This window comes from Passer montanus, unplaced genomic scaffold (assembly GCF_014805655.1).
Source record: "Passer montanus isolate IOZ18808 unplaced genomic scaffold, ASM1480565v1 scaffold26, whole genome shotgun sequence".
In the NCBI taxonomy this organism is placed as follows: domain Eukaryota; kingdom Metazoa; phylum Chordata; class Aves; order Passeriformes; family Passeridae; genus Passer; species Passer montanus.
The window spans coordinates 6,876,834-6,898,716 of record NW_024367261.1 but is presented as its reverse complement, the minus strand read 5'-3'; the positions used below and the strand labels follow the sequence as shown (position 1 = coordinate 6,898,716).

General features: G+C 39.6%; 1 protein-coding gene across 3 annotated transcripts in view; it reads right to left on the bottom strand.

Annotated features, from left to right (window-relative positions):
* Window positions 1-4,296: 4,296 nt before the first annotated feature.
* Window positions 4,297-21,883, bottom strand: part of E2F3 (E2F transcription factor 3) — a 42,228-nt gene continuing 24,641 nt past the window's right edge. For 2 of the 3 annotated variants that reach the window (XM_039712210.1, XM_039712212.1), the window contains exons 2-7: window positions 15,771-15,882; window positions 13,140-13,359; window positions 12,409-12,567; window positions 9,758-9,872; window positions 7,314-7,452; window positions 4,297-6,602 (exon numbers count right to left, since the gene is read on the bottom strand). In XM_039712210.1, the coding sequence (XP_039568144.1) occupies window positions 6,337-6,602; window positions 7,314-7,452; window positions 9,758-9,872; window positions 12,409-12,567; window positions 13,140-13,359; window positions 15,771-15,882 (1,011 nt within the window). In that variant the 3' untranslated portion in view covers window positions 4,297-6,336. The remainder of the gene's footprint in view (window positions 6,603-7,313; window positions 7,453-9,757; window positions 9,873-12,408; window positions 12,568-13,139; window positions 13,360-15,770; window positions 15,883-21,883) is intronic. The other variant, XM_039712211.1, reaches the window with a different exon arrangement.

The window sequence follows — 21,883 nt, the reverse complement described above, 5'->3', positions numbered from 1 at the left end:
GCGCGCGGCGGCGCCAGGACGGCGGCCGGCGGAGGCCACAACAGCGTGGAGGGCGCGGCGCCGTCGCTTCGCCACTGAGAGCGCGGTCTGCCCGAGCCTTGGATTTCACCTTCGTTTTAACTGGAAAATAACAATCCCAGCGGTACCTATCAGTTCAAGCGCCTGCGATGCTGGTTATCTGAACCAAATGGGTGATGAGCTATTCAGTCCTCTTCTGGCCACAACGCGCTTTCTTTATTCTTATTTTTATTTTTCATCGTTAATTTCCTTAAAATTCAATGCTAGTAGCAACTTTGCTGAATACTATAAACTATAAACGATATTGGTCAAAATATTTAGTATCAGATGGCTGAAGTTTCTGGCACTGTTTTCCTCCAAACTTTTCTGATCGATGTTAAGTAAAAGAGCGGTGTGGTTGTTGGGTGGCTGAAGCTAAAGCTCTGAGCAGATTAAGTGTGCAGTGTTCCTGCTGATCAAAGTGTTGTAGACAGTGAGCATATCGTTATTGCTTTGGCTTTCATATACACAGTTAACCCAAAACTATTATTTTGTTGTATATTGTACCTTTGATATTGTATATTTATGTATTTGATATTGTATCTTTGATATATTCTATTTTGAGGCAGTCAGCTTTGGAATGTAAAAGTCGTCATTTCCTGTAGTTGCATTTCAAATGTTAAGTTTCTCTCTTTAGAAGGAGCCTTTGGAATCAGTTTATTCTTTTATAAAAGAAGATTATAATCTCCCTGGAACTGGAGGGAAAGTGAATGAAAACCCTGAGTGTATTAGATAATAGGTCTGTTGGTCCACTCACAGATAAAATGTGGCAACTTCTAATTACAAATATCATCTCCCTCTCCTTTTTCTTACAAACTCGTGCTTACTTTATATAATGCTTATCTGACAACAATCACAGGAAGAAAAAAAATGGAAAAAAAAGAAAATGTGGACAAAGGAACAGATAAGATTTAAAGAAGAGAACTGGGACAGAAAGAAATAAGCACTTTACTTAACTCAATCTTTAAAAACAAATCATTCTGAGCAGGACTGAGCACTATTAATGGTCTCATGATAGAGTCATTGTTACAGTTGAAGATATATTTGCCTTCCTATGTGGTCATTGTTTAGGCACACATGTACTTTCCAAAGATGCTCTCAGTGAGACATGTCTGATGTGTAATTTGTTATTTTTGTGGCATTTTTAGCCCAGGAGAGAATGAAGGAGAATATTTCAAAATGGGCAGCCACACTGATGTATTTCTAGACCTCCTCCTGTGGAGTAAGAAGTCCCTAGCAGGTCAGTAGCAATGGTGTCTGTATCCCCAATCAGCATTTTAACTGCTGCCTCATAAGGGCAGTGATTCCTTTTTTCTTTTCAGTTTTCCATGTTCAGAGTATTCCACATGCAGTCCTTGAATTCATCTTCTCTCTTCTGGGAGCACAGCTCTGCCCTCGCTCACAGCTGTGCCCACCAGCCAAGTGTTTCTGCTCTGGCTGAAAACCCAGCTGGGCACACACCAGTGCTGCTTTGCAGCTGACTAAAGGAGCAAAGCACAGCCTGCAAGACACAACCAAACATCTCCAAATGGCCAACGCTGACAAGCACTACTCATTAAGGGGAGGCAGTGATCTCCAAGAGCAGCTCCCAGGCAGGAATAACCCATGAGTCCCGTACCTAGTGACATAAATAGGCCACACTGATCAGCTCCAGCATGACCCCGCAGAGCCTTTACCTTGTCCTGCTGCCAAGAATTCACAGTAGCAAGCAGCCCTTGTGCCAGCACAGTCCTGCTGAGCCCTAGGATGTAGCCACAAATTGGAAGGCACTCTCCCAGCGCTATGGAAGCTCACAAACAGAAATTGCTTTGTCGCACATTCCTAGCAACCTGCACGCAGACAGCAGGGAGAGAAGGGAGCAGATAATTCCCCACTACCTCCTGATTGCAGGAAGAAAGTTTATCCATATCTACCTGGGAAAACTGCTTTTTATGTGACAGTGGCTGGGAGTACAACTTCCAGTGCTGGCCTTCTCTGTGCTGGCAGCACACATGCTCCAGCTCCTTGAGTGTCCAAAGAAGTGCTTTAGATTTCATCCTTGCCTGCAGACCTTACCTCCTCCTCTTCAGGGCTGGTAGACTCAAAGGCACCAGCCTCAGGCTGAGTTATCAACTGAAGTCCTAGGATTTGCCAGGAATAGGTAGCTGGAAAAATACAAAAAATTGCTGGGAAAATTAAATCCAAATCTCAACTGCAGGTCATGTTAGTAGAAGATATGTCCTTAGTGGGTTTAGAACATCTCAACAAACATCCTTAGGGAAGGAAAATGGCCAGGGAGGTGAGGGCTCAATTTTTATATGGCAACCTAGTTCTCTGATAAGTAACATCAGTTCTGGGCAGAAATGGGTGGGAAGGTATTCAGAAAAAAATGAGGAGTCCTGAAAGACACAGGAAATTAGATCTTTTTTTCTCTACTCTTGAAATTTAGGAGAATCTGGTTGATCATTTGTGAGCAACACTCAGCACCACTCAGAACTGGTAACAGCCCATTTTTTCCTGTTATGTGTGATGCTTTCTTCCTGTCAAGTTTCAGAAAGAAAATAGTGGGTAAAGAAACTCCCAGACTTAATAAAGGCCAAGCAAGCTTTCTTCTGATCATTGCTTAGCTGTAGAGTAATATCCAGGCAGATCTTACTTCAGCATGAAAAGCAGAATGGAGAGGTGAATTCTGCTTGTTTATGCTTTGGTCAATATCACTCCACTGACTTTGCTATACAGCCTCGTGGTTCACTCAGTGTTGAGAACTGTTGGCTGCATGAACACTGATGGCATTGTGCATTAATTGTGTTTCACAGAGGGGAAAAAAAAGGCATATATTAAATTTGGTGCTTTTAAACATATAGCTCTTTCATGCTACAGAAAGTACCTCACATATCTTTCATTCTTTCTACAACAGAAATGTTCATGTCAGCATCAAGACCAAGATGCAATTTATTCTTTCAGGTACAATCAAAAGGAATACAGTGACTGTTTCTTGTCATTTGTAGGTGGATGAGAACTTACTGTAGGTTCAAGAGCACGAACCTCCCTTTTTTTCTTTTTTTTTTTTTCCCCAAACTCCTTTCCTGTGTGTAAAAGAATAAATAGCTGCCTATCATTCAGGCTATGTTGACAGATTTTTCCAAAACCTTTTCCATCTGCTGGCAGCCAAGGAATGCAGCACACACATGCTCCAATAAAACCTCCCTGGAACTAATACTTGTACACTGTATAATGTTGAGGCACACCATGCTAGCCTGGAGGAGCGGGAGTAAGTATTTCAACTGGCTGATTTTTTTATCTCTGCACCTCAGCATATCCCAATTTTGCAAAGCAGATACAGAAAGCAGAAGGAGGGAGAGGAGAAAATGACACAGAAACTAGTAATCAGCAGCAGATTCTAGGGGCAAATAAAAAAGTGCTTATGGCAACTGGAGAACAGAGAAACTGAGGACAGGCCAGGGAGGTACAGCAGCTATTTAGTGCTACCACTGCTTCGAAAGGAGATCAAAGAACATAGATATCCAGGCCTCCTTTATTATTTATTAAGAATATAGAGGACCTTTGTAATCTTCCTTTCAGTACTGCTGTGTGCAGATGTTTGAATATGTACAGGTGCACAGAGAAAGAAAGTAACAGCCTTCTCCTACTGTGCAGGAAGTTGACAAGACACAAATGACTTGCTCAGTGGTACAACATTTAAGCAATCAACCATATTACTGTGATTTTATTATCCCTTTTTTTTTCTTCTTCTTTTTTTTGCAGTTGATGGATGGCCATGTATCTAAAAAGGTGCAGCACCAACACCAGAAAAGAAGTTCATAAATATAGGTCTGGCACAAGGGACTGCTGGAAGTGACTCAAGAAAACACTTCATTTCAAAGCTACTATTAGGAAACTTCTGAAGAAATATCAGTACACAGGTTAAGCAGATCCTCAGCAACTGAATCCTACAGTAACACCATTTCTATGGTGTTTGCAAGAAGTCTGATCCTAATTCATATGAAAGGAGAGGGAATAAATAAAAATAAATTTGTATAATCCCAACCTCTGGATCACCTGCTGTGTCTCTTAACATATGTCTTTTATTCTTGTCAATCTGGTTTAAAAACCCCACTGAACTTGTTAGCATCATAAAAAAAAATGGGATTGAAACTATCAGATGGGTGTTTGCACTAATAATGAAAACAGTAACAGGTTTCAAGAAACAGTATGACAGGCACCAAGAGTAAGAAAAAATTAAATAGCTGTATACAAATCTAAAGTCTTCAAAAAATTTAATTTTTATTGATTCATTACCATACAAAATTTCTTCAAATTACATCCATTTGAAGTGGTAAGATCACAGCTAGAGAACATGTCACCCTTTAGTAAATCTATTTACAAAACTCACCATAAAAGCTTTTTTTGTTGTTTTTTTTTTTCTTTTTTTACAGTATTTTACAGAGGTTTGTTTTGTTTTTTTTTTAAACTAGCATACAATGCAAAGCTAAATTAGATTAGTATTTTGCCCACACACACTGGGACAAGTGTTTAATTTGTACAAAAAAAAGATGGTCTGCATTAGTCTTCATTTTCTCTTCCCTCGCAAAAGTGCCCCTTTGTCTCGCAAATCTTCATGCTCACACAACTTTTACTTTCCTCTTCCACAAGATGAAAACTTTAAATACTACAATTTTATTTACAGATCCACATGTAAAAAAACTCTTAAAAAATTACAAACCAGCTAGAAAATATTCTGGCAGTGTTTACAAATTAATTCTATTGTACAAAACTGCTAGATAACTAAAGTGTGAGTTGAGAACATATATCAAATTAAATACAACTGCTGAATGATCTATGCAAACATTTGTACATATAAACACACACTTAACACTGTTTAACAGTTCTTTATGTGTTGCCTTTTATACATTTGTTATATTCCAAAACCCACACAGTCATACAGTTTCCTTATTAGTACTGTGACTTCTTGCCTTTTCGTGTGTGAGCTTTCATAGCAGCAACTCAATGGTACCAGAAAACCTGCATACATAATATTCTACTACAGTACAAATAGTACTAATTTTCTGAGTATGTCAGATAAGCACAACAGTAATGCAAACAAAAAGATTATATGGGCATCATCTAATCAACATTACATTAATTTAGCCCAGAACATGGCAAAATATTTTACACTCAAGGAAAAAAAAATTATTTAAGACTTCTTAGAATTCTTCTGACGTTCAAAAAATAAATATTGGTACTATACTATACTAGCAAAGATCTTCAAAAAATAAATGCAATTCAGTTGATGTGGTACTTACAGTTATGTACTTTGGAAAAAAATTAGTTCCATTTTGCTGGCGAAGAGAATTATAAAAAGCTGTAAGCAGAGGAAGCTAACCCACTGAGATAAATATGATATATTGAACAAACAAAGCTTGGCATAAGTGTTTTCCATAGAGGGAAAAACCCACAGTGCATCTCTAGTAGGCACTTAACATGAAGCCCCACTTAGTACCACAAAAATTCTTGTACCAGTTCTAATGCACACTGGGGGCAGTAAAATTGAACTGTGCATCTTCGTTCTAGTTTAAAAAAAACAACCAACAAAAACTACTTTCACACACACGCACGCACACACAAGCATTTCCAAAAATCTGCGATTACTACGAGAAGTGGCAGAACTTTATACTTTTCAATATCTGCAATATACACTACATTTACAGTGTATTTTCTTTTCATTAGAAGCTTTTAAGGACATAAGTATTTGACCTCATAATGAGACATATACATAGCTCAAAATGAGCATTATGACAGCAATTTAAACATTCCCACAAGTAGCTCAAGAATCCCATTCCACTCTTTTGCATTACTTCATATTTACGTTCACTGCATGTACAATCCATGTTGTGACACTCAAAAGACATGCATTCTCTGCAGAAGGCACGACCTGAAATACTATTACAAAATTGTTATTTAGGACTAAACCAGTCCATGAAGCCCTTCTCCGTAAGCCCACTTGTCACGGTAAGCAGAGACTGGGGGAGTGTGAAGACAAAACATCTACGGTCACCTGCTTGCACCTGCTGACTCGCAAGGCACTGGAGCTCGGGGTCAAGGAGAAGGCTCTGCTGGAAAAGCCTTCCGTTGTTTCTTACGGTGCTATAGGGTGTATTCAATTAAAATATCAGCACTGTTCAGGAGCCTAGTTTATTTAACAATGCTATTTTATGGTAAGTAGAGGATAACTCTGAATGATGGCAGGTTTTTTGATTCCATTAAAAAACCTAGTTTAGATACAGACAGCACTTAAGACAATCAGCTGTATATAAATTCATCCATCAGTGAAGGAAGTTTCTCTAAATCATAAGCATCAAAGAGGTCGCTGATGCCTTCTTCATCCCCGAGGCTCAGCAAATAATCTTCCTGAAGCAGAGGAGGCAGCAAATTCACAAATGGTCCTTCAAAGTTTGAGGGAATTTGGTCCTCGGTCTGCTGTAAAAGGTTGGCTGGAGAAGCCAGTGGAGAGATTGTTGCCATATTTACTGAGCAGTCACCTTGTCCTGAGTTAGCAGAAGCCACTTCTGTGACAGGAGGGAGGAAAAAAAATTTTTTTTCACATTTAATCTCAGTAGAAGTATCAGACACAGATCAAACAAAGTAGCCACTGCATAAAGGGCCTTTCATAAAGCATCATTTCAACAATTAAAAAAATGGCCTCCATGAAATTTCTAGCTTGTTTTTGATGCATTACAAAGGGCTTCTCAAAAATGATCATGCTGCTATCATCTCTGACTTTTCTAGTAAAAAATTATCTTACAAGATTTAAACATCTACAGCGGAAAATAAATCACACATAGTGAGATGCCCATTTTTCATTGGAGTTCATAGTCAAAACTGAGAACTTTCTAGGTACCAGACGTCATCAGTAAAGCAATGTAGCTTCACATATACCCATATACAGAGGTTTCTGCCTCTTGTGTTGAGATGGATCTTTACTGCTACTGTCTTATTGGAAAACTTAAAAGGAACAAAATGTCTCTCTCTTCACTATCATGTACACTTTGGTTATATATGATATGCAAATAGGAAACTCACTTTAAACAAATGATGGAAATGAAAACTTATTTCTGACTATACAAACCAGAAATACATGGTGAAAAATTGATACCTTAGCTTTTCACTTCTTAGAAAAATAAAGCCAAAGAAAACGAGCTGGAAATCCAGAGTTCAGACTGAAATCTTTAATGTGAGCTTGAAGAAAGGCCATTAGTATTGCAAAGAAATAATTTTACCTTTGGAAATGGTTTTGGAAATATTTCCATTGTGGTCCTGACTATAGGTTTTCATTGGACTGAGGGCATCGTTTTCTTCTGGGCACAGATAAACTTCAATGGGTCCTTGAGTACTAGATAAATGTATCAATGCACTCTGCTAACAAAACAAACATCAGAATGGCGTTACACCAATGAACACAACAGAATATTGATGATACTAAGTAAATTCTTACTGGGTTGTGAGTGTTTGACTACAGTTTTACTAATCCAAAGAACCTGGAAAGAACACCAAGCTTTTTTTTTTTTTAAGATGTGAAATGTTTGGCTGATGTATCTTGCAGACTAGAACATAAAAACTTTTTTCACTGTAGTGCACAAATTTCAAAATCCCACTATTTTTGCATGTCATATCATAAGAAGGGAGGCATAAAGGATTAAACTCCAAACTCTTATAACCACAATCGCCTGGAGCATTCTAATGGAATGGAACTGTGGGATGCAGGTCACAGGTTTTATTATTAGTCATAACAATAATATTGGATGTATTTGTATAAATGTTTCTGCTTTAAAAAGATGCCAAAACATCTTTCCCACTTTCACAAGAGCTTTCAGCACCTACTCAACTGAACTAAGATATCTACATGTAAGTTCACCTATTTATCAGGCAACATTTCCAAATAAGAAAAAAACTCCAAACCAGATGCAATTTTCTTCACCCAAATTACTTATGTAAGTCCTTCTTCCCCCTCAAGGCAGTGATTTTGATGGTGGTTCTGAATAGGAACTGCTAATTTGTTGCAAAAAGTTACATTTTTCTTAACTTTCACACACTGACAATAAACCAAAATGACCCAGACACAAAAAACCTGCAAAGCTGCTTTTTGTGTTATAATTGAAAATCATAAATTACTCTGGTTATAAATAAACCTGCTGCTGCTGTATTGCATCAATAGTTTTGTAAAAAGCATGAATATAGGCATTAGGTACCTCTTTGCAGACTTGTTTAAAACACTTCCTTTTGTGCCCTCTGACAAAATGTTCCTCTTATTATTTGGGTTCTGGCAGTTATGTAACATAACAGACAGCATTTGCAAATACAGAGAACAACAACTGAATGGGGGCTTGCCAGGGAAGAGAAAACAGTTAAGAGTACTCAGGGCAATGCTACAGATAACTGAAAAAAAAGGAGATGTAAAGAGCAGAGGTTGAAGAAGGAAGGTACTATTGAGTGACCGGGGTATGCAAAAAAAGAACACTGAAATGTAATAGCATATGACAGAAAGAAATAGGACCTTACTGCCTGAAGCTGAAAATTAGACAAGGTGGGTATGGGGATAAGGGAGATCTAAGCTCTAATTTTAATGATTGTGTGCATCTCTCTCTGCCTGCCTGATTTCAATGAACTAAAAATCAAAGCATAATGCCCAGGGGAAAGAAACAGGAAAGTAAACAACAATAACAGTATATATTTATGAATACTGATAAAAGATACCCTTTTATCATTGTAGCAAAATGATTTATTCTTCTTGCCAGAACCTGCAACAAGGTTCAAAGGGGAAAGTAAGGACAAAGGCAAAGTAAAGAAAAAAAGAAGGATGGAAACCAAAATGGGTCAAAGCAAGTGCAGAATAACCTTAGGAAAAAAAAGTGACAGGGAATCCAGAGTCTGATCCTGCCCACAGGGCAGCAGGTATGGCTGAGCTCACTTGGCTTGGTGTCGGGATGAAAGATGAACACACAGCTATGAACAAAACATCAGCAGTGTTTTTGGGGTTAGCCCCATCTCTAGTTGCACCTTGGATGAAGAAATTAGATACATTTTTAAAATCTCTAACCAAGCCATTCCTGCCAATTATTCCCATCTGCCCAACATACTTGGGTCTGTCTTCCCAAGAGAATTAAAGTAAGTGCCAATGAAGCAAAGATGATGATGATGATGATGATGAAAGAAGGAAGGGCAAGAACGTGTTCTAGGAGTAAAACACAAATTTCTACAATACCTGTGATACTTCAGAAAATTCCTACATGAAAACATGTTTCAATAAGTGAGGATATCAGTTATATGCATTGCCAAGGTGCTTAAGGCATTGAGTTATCCATTAATTTGTAATTAAAATAAGAAAGCTGAATTTCTTGTGAAAGACTTTACATTGTTACAAACCAAGGAAACTTCAATTGTCAAGAAAGAGTTTCTCTTTACATAAAGCATAGCAAAAGAAAATATCTGTAAATAGTGTGGATTACTCTGAAGAAATCTGAAAATGAGTGAAAAGGAATAAACAGTGATTGTTCTGTGTGAATTGATTTTTAAAGTTTCCCATTACTTTTCTACAGAAACATCCCTAATATGTGTAAGAATATAGAACTGGGTACCTGGGCACATATCACAGTAAGACTCAGGAGATGCTGCATCTGTAGAAAAATTATATATAACCTGGCAGGAATTGCCAGATTGTCCTTACCTCCACTGGGTCAGGCACTTCAAGTCTTGTTTCTGGAGGAGCTTTCACAACTATAACAGTTTGGTCTTTAAGGCCACTAATTTTTCGAATATCTTGATATGTCACATAAGCTAATGTAATCAGCGTTAAGGAATTTTCCAACCCAGGTTACAATACACTCAGACTATTAGAAAAGGCAGAAGTCTTTGAATTATTTTTTCCATTTTCTCCATTTTCAATATAGCTCTTAGCCCAAGGTTTTCTGTTCTCTACACTTGATTGCCACGAGGCCCTATGAGAACTTCCCTTTGATGTAACAGCTGGGGCCACTACTCAGTGAACAAAAGGGATTCTCTGCTGAGTTTTTCTCTCCTCCTCTATATGGGGGAAGCTACAGAAATTAAGGTTCAACAATCTGAAATTATTCACAGACCCCACGAAACAAAAATTTTTATGCACTCGCTATCAAAATGCAGAGAGCTGAACGTCACTGAAAAAGTGTAGAGGAATTTATAGATGCATGCTATAGAAGTGCATACACAGAATCATTGAATCATAGAATGGCTTGGGCTTAAAAGATCATTTAGTTCCAACCCCTCTGCCAAGGGCAGAGACACCTTTCACTAGACCAGTTTGCTCAGACCCCTATCTAACCTCACCTGGAGCATTTCCAGGGATGGGGCACCCACAGCTACTCTGGGTAACCTGTGCCAAAGTCCTACCACCCTCACAGCAAAGAATTTCTGTCTAATATTTCATCTAAACCCATCTTCTTTCAGTTTAAAGCCATTTCACAACATGTCCTTATTAAAAACTCCATCTCCAGCTCTCCCACAGACCCCCTTTAAGTAGTGAAACGTGGTATAGGGTCTCCCTGGATTCTTCTCTGCTCCAGGCCAACAAAAATCCTAATTTCAGTTTAAATCTGAGGGACTTTGCCAACATAAATAGATAATACATAGAACCTATATAAATATATATATATAAATATTCATGCAACATTCATATATTTATATATTATTTTGTCTTATATAAAATTATTTTGAAGACTGTTTAAGCAGCTACTTTAAACCTCTAGAGTGCAGAATGTCAATTTCTGCAGAAGCACAGAATAAATATGAATATTTTGCTGTTCAACATGCATTTGTCAAAATGACAGTGTTTTGGGGTTTACTTCATGGGGAAGCCTCATGTACTGATCCATGTAACTGAGATGTTAAAGTGCTTCTGGCTGTGAAAAGAACTGTGAAATGGCCATGATCACATGCATACAGCTCCAGCTCTTTAGTTTTGTCATCTGTTACCTGCCATAACGTTTATGCCAGAGGAATAAAAAGCCTGACTTATTACATATACTTTTGGGTGGTGCGAGTGTGGTGCTGTTACTGAGCAGTACAGCAAGACAGACTGACCAAGCTCCAATACATACTGCATCTATCTTGGATCAAACAAGTCAAGAGGCAAAGTGACAGGTCATCATCTTTCATGTAAATGGCTTTTATCAAGGCTTTTACCACTTGTTAAGTAAGGTTTGCAAAGGCAGAGTTCATCCCCACAGGATTCAGTACTGCAAAATCTCATGTCATGAACTGAACCATCATGTTCAGTTTTGTCTTGCTTATCCACTTGTTAAGTAAGGTTTGCAAAGGCAGAGTTCATCCCCACAGGATTCAGTGCTGCAAAATCTCAGAACTGTCATGTTCAGTTTTGTCTTGCTTACGTCTCTTCATGGATTATGCTCTTAGCTAAAGGCAGTGCTCATCCTACTCCCCATTCCACTTGGTGATCTTTGGTTACACCAAAATGTCTATGAAATCCAGTCAAAAGTCAATGTTCACATAGTTAAAGTACTTTTTACTGGTACTCCCAGAGTTCCTGTCCTTCAGAACAAGAATAATTCCACTTTATTAGATGCTATTTGAACACTACTTTTATATAGTAATAAATTTTCATATCACCATTTGATAAAATGCTTTCTTGTGTTGCTAGTAGGTGGGAAATCCAAGGAAAATGACTATTGGTTAATTACGAAGTGCATTAACAGCCAAAATAAGTCATATGAACCTTATGCAATTTATTATTGCTATTACATTGAATAATTCAGCCTAAGGTATTCTGAGAGCTCATACAAGTTTTATCTATATTTTATTATAGATTCTCTAACCAGATGAATCTGAAACTTTGTTGCAAGTTTCATACTAAACCAAATCCCAACTTTATTTTCCTCTCTGTGCCTGTAATTTAATTTAAAGTGAAAAAAATAAAAAAAAGTAATGACTAAACAAGTCTGTTACCTTATCAAACTTTCTCTTCATGCCTTTATAATTTCTAAACACATAAAACTGTGGTTTGCTCTAGGCTTGAAAAAAACACAGGGCTATTGGATATCATCACTCATTAATCAGTAAAGGTTCTTAGTTCTACTGTATGTGAACACAAATGTTAACAGTCTCCTTCATGTATCACCTTTTCTGGTTTTCCTGTTCACATTCCAGAAGCATTACAGGTTCAAGCTGCTTAAGCAGCTTTTATATCAAACTACATTAAAACCTTTTCAAGTTCTAGAAGCTTCCAGTGCTTTCTTTCAATGGCATCACACAGAGGAAGTCTCCTAGTATTATAGGGCACAGCAAGGAGCCTGAGCACCTTTGAGGTTTTGGGAAAAAGGATATCTCTGATTCTCTGAGTCCTCCGTTAGCAGCTTGAGGTCCAGGGTGCAGCTTTGGATTAGCTCATCCAGTTTCTTCTCTTCCTGAGTCAGTTCAGTCACCTCCTTCGCCAGGCCCTGGCGCTGCGCCAGCATCCCACCGTCCTCGGACAGACTGCAGCCCCTGCAGACACAGAGAGGGAAGACTTCTGGAAAATCTGACCCTCCACCATGGTAAAGGGGAGAGACAGGATTTCACACTGCAGATCATGTTCTTTGTCCTTTCTCCCTAAACTCATCCCTAACAAGTCAATGTAAACTACACTTTGGAGAAAAAGCATCTTTTTATCACAACAACACATTTTGGAACTGCCACCAAGATGTAAGAGTTGAATATTTCTAACTATTTCCAAAATCTTGTTTCTAACCACAGCTTTAAAAAATCCAACGAAGGCAGTAGGCAGAGACACATACCTAAAACTTACTTCACATGCAGTAAATTAATTAATCCAGCTTTCAAACAAAATGCTGGCTTCTAATTTCCCTGACAAATGCTTTTTATAAAAGTATTTATAAAAGCTTTATATAAAAGCATGCCTTTTCTTAACAGAAAAATAGGACTTTATCCTGTTGGAAGGCATTTTGGATGATTGCTTGGAGCAAAGTGTTAGAATGAAAGGTAGGAGAAGAAAAACACTGCGGCCCTGTGATAGTGAAATCAGCCAGCAGGGATGGAAAAGGATAATGAATACTTACATCCACTGAATGTTGTTTTTGGATTTTTTCTTAATGAGATGGATGCCTTCCAGTACATTGGTGATATCGTAAATCCTCCTTTTTTGCACCTTGAGGACCTCTGCTGCTCTGTTCAAATCTAGGACCCCATCAGGAGATTGGCTCAGCAACTGAATGAACTTCTTTGTAAGAAGGCCAAGGGATGTATCATACCGAGTCTTTTCTGAAGGAGATTTTGGAGCTTGGAAGGAAAAGGAAAAAGAAAGTTAAATCGTTTTTTTCTCATTTTGGTTCTGAAAGCAGCAACCAAAAATGAAATTATATATATTACAGTTACTTCTTTCATTTTTACTGAAGAAATCTCTCGTAACTCGCATTAAGACACAACCTACCACTACATATTTGTATTTCAAGATGTACTTTTCCAAAAGTCACAGGTACATGAGCAAATATATACGTTTTTTAAAATGCAAATATTTCCAGTAGTCTGATAGATACATATGGAAATATTCTGCTTAGGCTTTTACTATGTGAATTCATAATAGTATTTTTAGTATCTATTTATCCTGGCAGCAAACCCAAAAAATCCCCTGTGACTCTCCTTCATCAGTCTGATAGCCAGCTTTCATCAGAGTTTGATTTTCCCCTTATGTGAGATAAGTGTTTCATATGCAATTAAGCAGGACTTAGGTGTACTTCAGTGGGTGAACACAATGATAGATTCCATCAGTGTCAGACTCACAGCTTGAGACAACTCAAGTGAATTAGAGGAGATTGATATAAAATAAAATTTATAATCATCATTGCTTCATAACCAAGCAATGCTCAAACTGGGAAAGAGTATCCACATCTTCTAAATTAGAAGTCAGCAAATGGCTTGGACCAATTCATGGTTTCCATGCACAAATGCAGCATCTATATACTTCACAGATGGGCTTTTAACAGTTTAAATACTTGGATCAGAATGATTCCTAATTCTAAATGTTTGAGGCCTTTCTGTCAAGGGGAATGAGCCAGCCATTATTACAAGTCTGCTGGGCTGGTACATCTCAAACCCTTCATTTGCTTCCAGTATTATGCAGGGTGGAACTTGGGCTGCTTTGGTGGTCTTTTTCATGTTTTCAGGGGTCATGCCCTGCATTAAACTGCAGAAGTCAGTCAACACTGAAAATCCCACCGAAGAATGAACCTCTAGATTACCCTGAAATATTTTGAAGAATACAATGGCTTTCCAATGAAAACCAGGATGATGCATCTTTGCAAAAAGAACCAGCTAGCTGTGCTCCTTTGGGTAGACTCAGGGCTTGTCTGCTCTAGGAAATGGAAGAATATTCATAGAAAGGCTTGGATTGGAAGTGCGACTAAGAGATCATCTAGTTCCACCCTCCCTGCCATGAATAGGGACACCTCCCACTAGACCAGATTGCTCAGAGCCCCATCCAACATGGCCTTGAAACACTTCCAGGCATGAGGCATCCACAGCTTCTCTGGGCAACCTGTTCCAGTGCCTCACCACCCTCTGAGGAAGGAATTTCTTCTCAACCTCTCATCGAAATCTCATGCTCATCACTTACATGACCTTGTGGATTTAGAGCAAGGGTGGTTGGTTTGTCTGAGTTTTGTTTGGGGCTTAGAAAAGGGTAAGAGGATCAGAGTGATAATGGCAAGAAGTGACTGGAGTCCCACCTAAAATGGCTCGTGCTCCTCATCCCATACCAAATTCTTTGTACAGGTTTATCAATGCTGCAGCACCATCCTGTGCACCAAACAGTACTGAATTTCTACAAGAAACCAGCTCAGTTTAACATAGGCTTCATACAGCTTAATGAAATTTAGTTTAATTAAATCAACTGTGGTTGTTTAACTCCTATGCTTTAAGTTTGTACCTTCAACTAATTTCACTTTCCCTATCTGCCTCAACAGAAACCAGCAGAGTGGTGAGGAAGGACCCCTTGGCATCTCTTGCTCTGACATCACTTCCACTGCTGCCCCAGTCCTCTGCTTGCCCCATCTGGCCCTCTCTGCCAGCCTAAATCTACTGCTGAAACACCCCAACCAGGACAGCAGGACTACAGCCCCCAGCTTCTGTTGCAAGAAGCTCACTGCCCAAGGCAATGCAGATGTTCAAAAATTAGTACTTAGAGCAACTAGGCAGTGGGAGTATCCAGAATCCCACTGCAGGGACAGAAGGCAGCTCGGATGCCACCAAGAGCATTTTTCGTGCAGCACTGCTGAGGCACAGCTAGCATTATTTGCAAATTCCTGCCCAGGGAAAGAAGCCCTGGCAGCCAGCTCCAGCAGCCAAGGAGGAGGCTGGCCTGATGAGCCTTGCCTAATAACTGTGCAATCCATCCCATCACACCACCTCCATTCCTCAGCATCCACCTCTCCAAGCACCCCAGCATCATGTCCTTGGCTGAAGGAAGGGGAGGCCCTGGGCAGAGAGAATGCAGGCTGCCCAGCAGGCAGAGGGACACACCTGGCAGCCTCTTAGCAGCTCTGCAGCACCCCTGCATGCTGCAAACCTGCTGTCCACTGTCCAGCTGGGGGTTTGGTTGAGTTTGTTGCATACACATCTAGGTGAGGACAGCACTAAACACACTCTAAGCTAGGTAAGGCAGATTGATGACAGCATGTTACCAGTTCCCTTACTTTTTGGACTATCTGGGCTTCTTGTTGCAGCTCTTCCTTTCCCCTTTGGTGTCTTTAGTCCTTCTGCAAGATACTGGTGGCCACTTTCTCCTAGCTCCAGCCTTCGTTTTGCCTATTAAAAAAAAATTAAGATTAATGGATTGTTAAGAAGTATATTTCACTTTATCAAACACAGTATTGGGGCTACAGGAAAGGCAGAGAGTGGTGAACTTTTCACACCAAGGTATCAGTACAGGTTCGTAGTCCATATGCATCACAATGGGATCCAAATATTTACTGGAATCTTAAGGCAGACTTAAACATATCAATCAAAAGCTAGGTTGATGAGGTTTTTATTTGAAAATTCAGCAATTTTTTTTAGATTTGTAAAGCTGAGTGACCATTTCATGGTGTATTTCAGTCTAGTCTGGACTTTCTTGAATAGGTATGAAAGATTTCAGCCATCACTTGAGTTGAGAACATTTCATTTAAGAAAAACAAAGCCTCTCAAGCACCCACATGTATGAATCCACAAAGCTGCATTTCCTTTCAAAAACTCCTTATATCCATTTAAGTTTCTGCAAAAGTAGTGCAAGGGCAAGTTATATTTTTCCCTTCACTATCTGAGAGGATGGCTTTGAAGGGACCAATAATTTCCACTACTATGAACTTCCCATCAGTGAAATACATGACACGACACCAAAAGCAGCATTGGACACACCTTCTCTGCCTCTCAAAAACTTGTCCTCATTGAAAGCACAACCACTACACTTATTTCACATTAACTAGCACATGTGCTGCCTAAATTAAAGTAGGGTGGAGCAAAAGCAGTATTAGATGGTGCCTGAAAATCAGCTAAATGTTGCATTCAGCTCAAAGGAAACACATCTTGAATGATGAAAATAGTGAATGAAACCATTAAACTTTGCAACACAGAGACAAGGTGCAACGAAAACCACCACCAATATGAATTCTGCTCCTAGACAGAAACACAATATACTATCTTTGGAAACAATTCTATACCCTTCCCTGACACTCAGGTTACTGAAATTAAATCTGGGGATACTTGTTATCCTAACAATAGAAAGCACATTACCTGGAAGACACAGGAAAAAGAAGTTTTATGTCTAATCAAGTTTAGACAAATAACTGTTTCTGAAGAATGTTGTTTATTCAGTTAGACAGAGTAATTCAGAGTACATGATTTGCTTGTTTTTTAAGAATCACCCCACAGGGCTGGATAATGTCTTGCTCCTCAGTGAACCAACAGCAAAACAATATGTTCTGCTATGGAGTTGCAGACAGGTATTTCTGTATTGTGGATTTGTCTTATGCACTTTACTTTGCATCTGTGACCAACAGAAGGCTCTAAATAAAGTCATTTATATGCATTTATTTATGGATAGCTACCTCACATTTCTGTTGGACTCTGCTTGCAAACCTCAGACTTATTAAAAGGCAAGTTAAAGCACATGAAGCTCATACAAGGCCATGGTGTAACAGCACGTGCAGAGCACTCAAGCCACTCTTCTCCACATTTTGTGTGGAGGGGAATAAAATTCACTGGCAACGGGGCAAAATTGAACTGCATCCTTCTAACCAACACAGGCACCACACTCCCAGCAGAGCACTGGTGGCAGCTTCCAATAGCATGGAACACCTCTGCTCCGTTCAGCTCTGTAATCCAAGGACACAGATTTCTAAAAGGTCAAGTGTTAACAAAAGCATCCAGCTAATATGTTTAGCCAACGTAATTGGATTAAATTAAGATTACAGCTATTCCACAGAGAGAAATACATTTCACACTTTTTAATGTAAGTGTTTTTCCACCCTGAGAACTGTAAGAGCAAAGGAAGGAGGGGCGAAAAGGGAACAATTCAGGGCGTGGGAAGACTAGGCCAAAGGGATACAATTAAAGATTAAAGAGAATCTCAAAACCAGGTGTGAGAAGGAGGGGCAATGCTTAAGACGTAAAATCCAGAGATTTGCAGCTCTCTCCATCAGAAGAGAAACTTAGGTTTGGATTATACATCAAAACTTTTTGTCTCAACTTGTCTGCAAGACACAAACAACAGTATTTTGCCTCTGCTTTTGTGGTTAAAGACTTATATAAATTTTTCCCGTGAACTTCAAATAATCTGAGAGAATGCAGACAGCATCCTTTGGTTGCACAGAGCAGCAAAAGCCTGCCTGCATGTGCTGGTGCTGGCACAAACACCACACTCTTGTCAGGCCCACCAGCACAGTGCACCTACAGACATTGTAGGGCTGGTGAAAAAAAATACCACATGACAGAGAGAGCTCTACAAGATAGCTGGTTTTTAGGGTACAAAGCATACAGAAAACCTGAGAGATATACAGAGCAAATTATTTTAGTGGAGTTTAAAAGATCCTGATTACTGACAGGCAATTTTAGGAAACCCTGAGGAATGTTTAATTTCAGGCCAGATGTTATACGTCACTCAGCAAGTCCTCGCTTCCCCTTCCTGTTTTACAAACTTCATAACTGATAAGATGCAGGACCGAAGTGCTGTATTCTCTCAATTTCTTCTTTCATGAATTACAAACTAAAGATTTCCTAGTGCTGTTTTGTTTGCACTAGAGATCCTTGGTGACTCACAGTTTCTCTCCCATCTCCAAAATTATTCATAGTGCCTTCCAATATCTGGCTTCTCTTCAGAAATCTCAAGATCTATGATCAGCAGAATCAGTAAGCCTTTTAAAAAGACATCTTTATTTGTGTCACTTATTTTTGCTACAGCACTATACTCATTATCTGCACTATTTATACAAATTAATATTATTTGTCCTTATTGCATTGCTTGATCAATCATAGCATGCACAACCATCCAACACAGTAAGAGGGACCTGCTAAGAAGTAACAAGCCAAAGGACACCAGCACAAAGCATCCCAAATGACAGGGACAGATAGGAAGTAAAGGGACTAAAAATTTCTCAGGGACATGAAACCTGAGTGCAGAAATGGGAAGTCAAATTCTTTAGGGAGATGGTAAAAAGAGCACAGAATACGTGGAACTATGAGACAGGTAAGTCACGAACAGATACATTCCAGCAAGATACACAAAAGTAACAGGAAAGCGAGCATCCCATTCAGCTAAACCAGATACCTACCCAACCCCTTGGTCCAGATGTTTAAAATTGTGGCATCATTTGCTTCAGCTCAAGTTTCTCTTCCAATACTATGAGCAATCCCTGATATAGATACAACCACAGACCCACTGTTCAGTGCAGACCATTAAAAACTGGTGGCACCTTGAGTCCTATGTAGGTTTGCCTTTTTAGCTTCAATCCATTAAAAAAAAAAAAAAAAAGAAACCTAGATAGCTACCACAATTCACATCAGAGGCAAACCCACAAGAATGTCTTTCCTAAGAACACTTGTCTCTAGAGGAAAATAGTTTAAAAACTCCCAGGATAAGCTAAGTATTTTCAAGTACACAGGACCTGATGCAATTCACTTTACAGTACTCAGTCTCACGGATTAACTTTCAAGAGGAGGTTGGAGGCAGGTTATGCTTATAGAAGAGAAGAAAAGGAACAAGTGTAGTATTCATTGACAAAAGGGGTGGAAAAGGTGCAAATGGGAAATTATAGCCCATTCCCTTTAACAGGCTGGTTTGACTTCATGGCTACCTGGGTCTATCAGGTTGCTGACACCACCTCTTCTGCATCCTCCCTCCATCCCTGCTCTCCTGGTGCTCACCTGACTGATATGTCCTCATCAGCCCCCACAGAAAGCTGGTTCAAGTGGTCCCTACCGGCAGTAACTCAGTCCCACTCCAAAACAGGAATGATTTTTCTGCCAGGTGGGTGATGAGCCTGCACTGAGAGCTGCTGAGGAGAAGCAGCGTGACACCCACCCATGCCCCTTGGAGCATCAGACTGACATTTGAGTAGCTTCACTGTCATGTCACACAGCAATCAACTTCAGCTCTTGGGGAAAGAAACTGGAAGCAATTAGATATAAAGAAAAGAATTCAGAGTGTTACCTTGTAACAGACAAGTAAGGGCTAAGCATCAGGTAAGAGCCAGCACAGGGTTTTGTCCAGATAGCAGAGCACAGTGCCCAGGTGGGGCAGACATCAGTTTTTGAGGACTGCATCATATCCAACCAAAGCCTTAGTTACTCTGAGAATTATATTTTTGAGAGAAGAAGCAGTAAAACACTTTTTAATTCTTTCTGGCGATAAAACGATGGAGAATAAATTTGCCAAACTATGCACACTAGAACCTGTCCTTTTAGACATGTGTCTCAGCTTTATTACTGGATGCAAGTTAGTCACGCTGTTTACAAGAGACCAACCTAAGAAAAATTACATTACCTGTGCTACCTTCTGAAAATCCTTTGTCTGAAATATTGCTGCACCCATTAGGCTTCAGCAAGCACATGAAACTTGCTGGAATGATCTGAGTTGGGCATATTCTACTACTCCAAAACACTAAATTCAAAGTCATTTGGAAAAGTGCAGTTAGTATATTTTCATTACAAGTGTAATGCACCAAATTCCACTTCAATCTCCCATCACGGCTCTTGGGCCTCCCAGGCTCTGCACGTCCCATCTCCTTGGAGGTCCTCACACCTATCAACATCCCCTGCTCCCCTAGCAGGCATTCAAGGCGCATTTGAGGAGCAGCAGTCTGATTTAAATACAAAAGGACCAAAGTTGACCTCAGAATGAGAACGAAAGTAAGCTGTGACAAAGTCTGCTGAGACGGGGACAGAAGATAAAAACTCATTCCAAAAAACAATGGGATGAGGAGCTGAAAAGAAATTCCACTTTATGGTTGACTGGGGTGGAAAAACAGGAAGATTGGAAACAACTAAGCATGGTAAGGAATAAATTGTTTGTATTAAGTGATAGCTGACGGTGAATTAAGCAGCAAGGCAGAGAAATGTGTCTTAGCTTCCGCTGTGGGTGTCTCAGAGCTAGGAGTAAGATGGGCAAGTTAAGCAAGGGGTAATGACTAAGCCTGGCGTAGTCTCTAGAAGATATTACAATTGCTAGGGGCAGATAAAATGGCAGCTTTTCTGTATGTCACCACAAGGCTGATATTACTGGGGAGGGGATGCAAGCCTTTCCAGCGAGCACAGATAAATTGTGACTGCAGCAAGGAAGCCATAGCATAAGTTCGCTACCAATCCCCACACATTTTCACACATACAGGCTTTCTTCCATATTTCCTAAATTAAGCAGTTACTTAAAAATACAATTTAAAAGTTGAGGTTCTGGAAGCATGAATTCTAGAAAGCTGTTCCAGAGGTCAGGAGCTGCAGAGAACAAAGCAAATATATTACATGAAAGGGTAAATTAAACTGGAGCTTGATGAGGAAGGAATACAGGAGAGGAAGCAAAGGAAAAAAGACACCTTGGGGTGAATGCAGAGAAATATTCATATGCATAAGGAAATGTCTCCACTGAATGAAGAGATACAGGCTGAGCATTTAGAACACACTCAAATGAACAAACCCGGGTATGTGGAGAGCCATGAGTGTCTGCCAGAGGGCTGCACCCAGCTGAGGGCAGGGCAAACATTCGGGAACACTGGAAACAGGGAAAGGTGCACAGAGGAAAGCAGAGGAGCTCTCAGTAAGGAAGGGGCTCAGCTCTGCTGGTCAGCTCACAAGCAAAGAAACACCCAAGGTCAGCAAAAAGATGCAAGAGGAGCTTCAGAGTTCCTGCCTTCAAACTCCTACTGACTACTCACTTCATACCCACTGCCTCATTTCTCAATAGAAATAAATTTGCAGTTCAAACTCCTGGAAGGGAGAGGGATTTCCATCTTCCATAAAGAAATATTTACCCCAGTGGTCTACACAGATACCTGTAATTTGTACCATACCACCCTTGGTTTCGGTAGTTAACTCTGACAGTATAAATCATTTAAAGGTTTCAGGAAAGAATAAGAAAATAAAGCAATAAATGGGAATTAAACTATTTGCACATAAAAGACAACAAAGCATGCCTTTAAAAGGAAAGTTCTGTAAGTCCTCTCAAGTCTTCCAAAAGTATTACTTCCCAATGGAAAGCAGGCAGTTCCACACAGAGGAACAAGACCAGGAATGGCACTTTTAATGGGAACATGACCTCAAAATTCTGTTTTACTCATAGCCA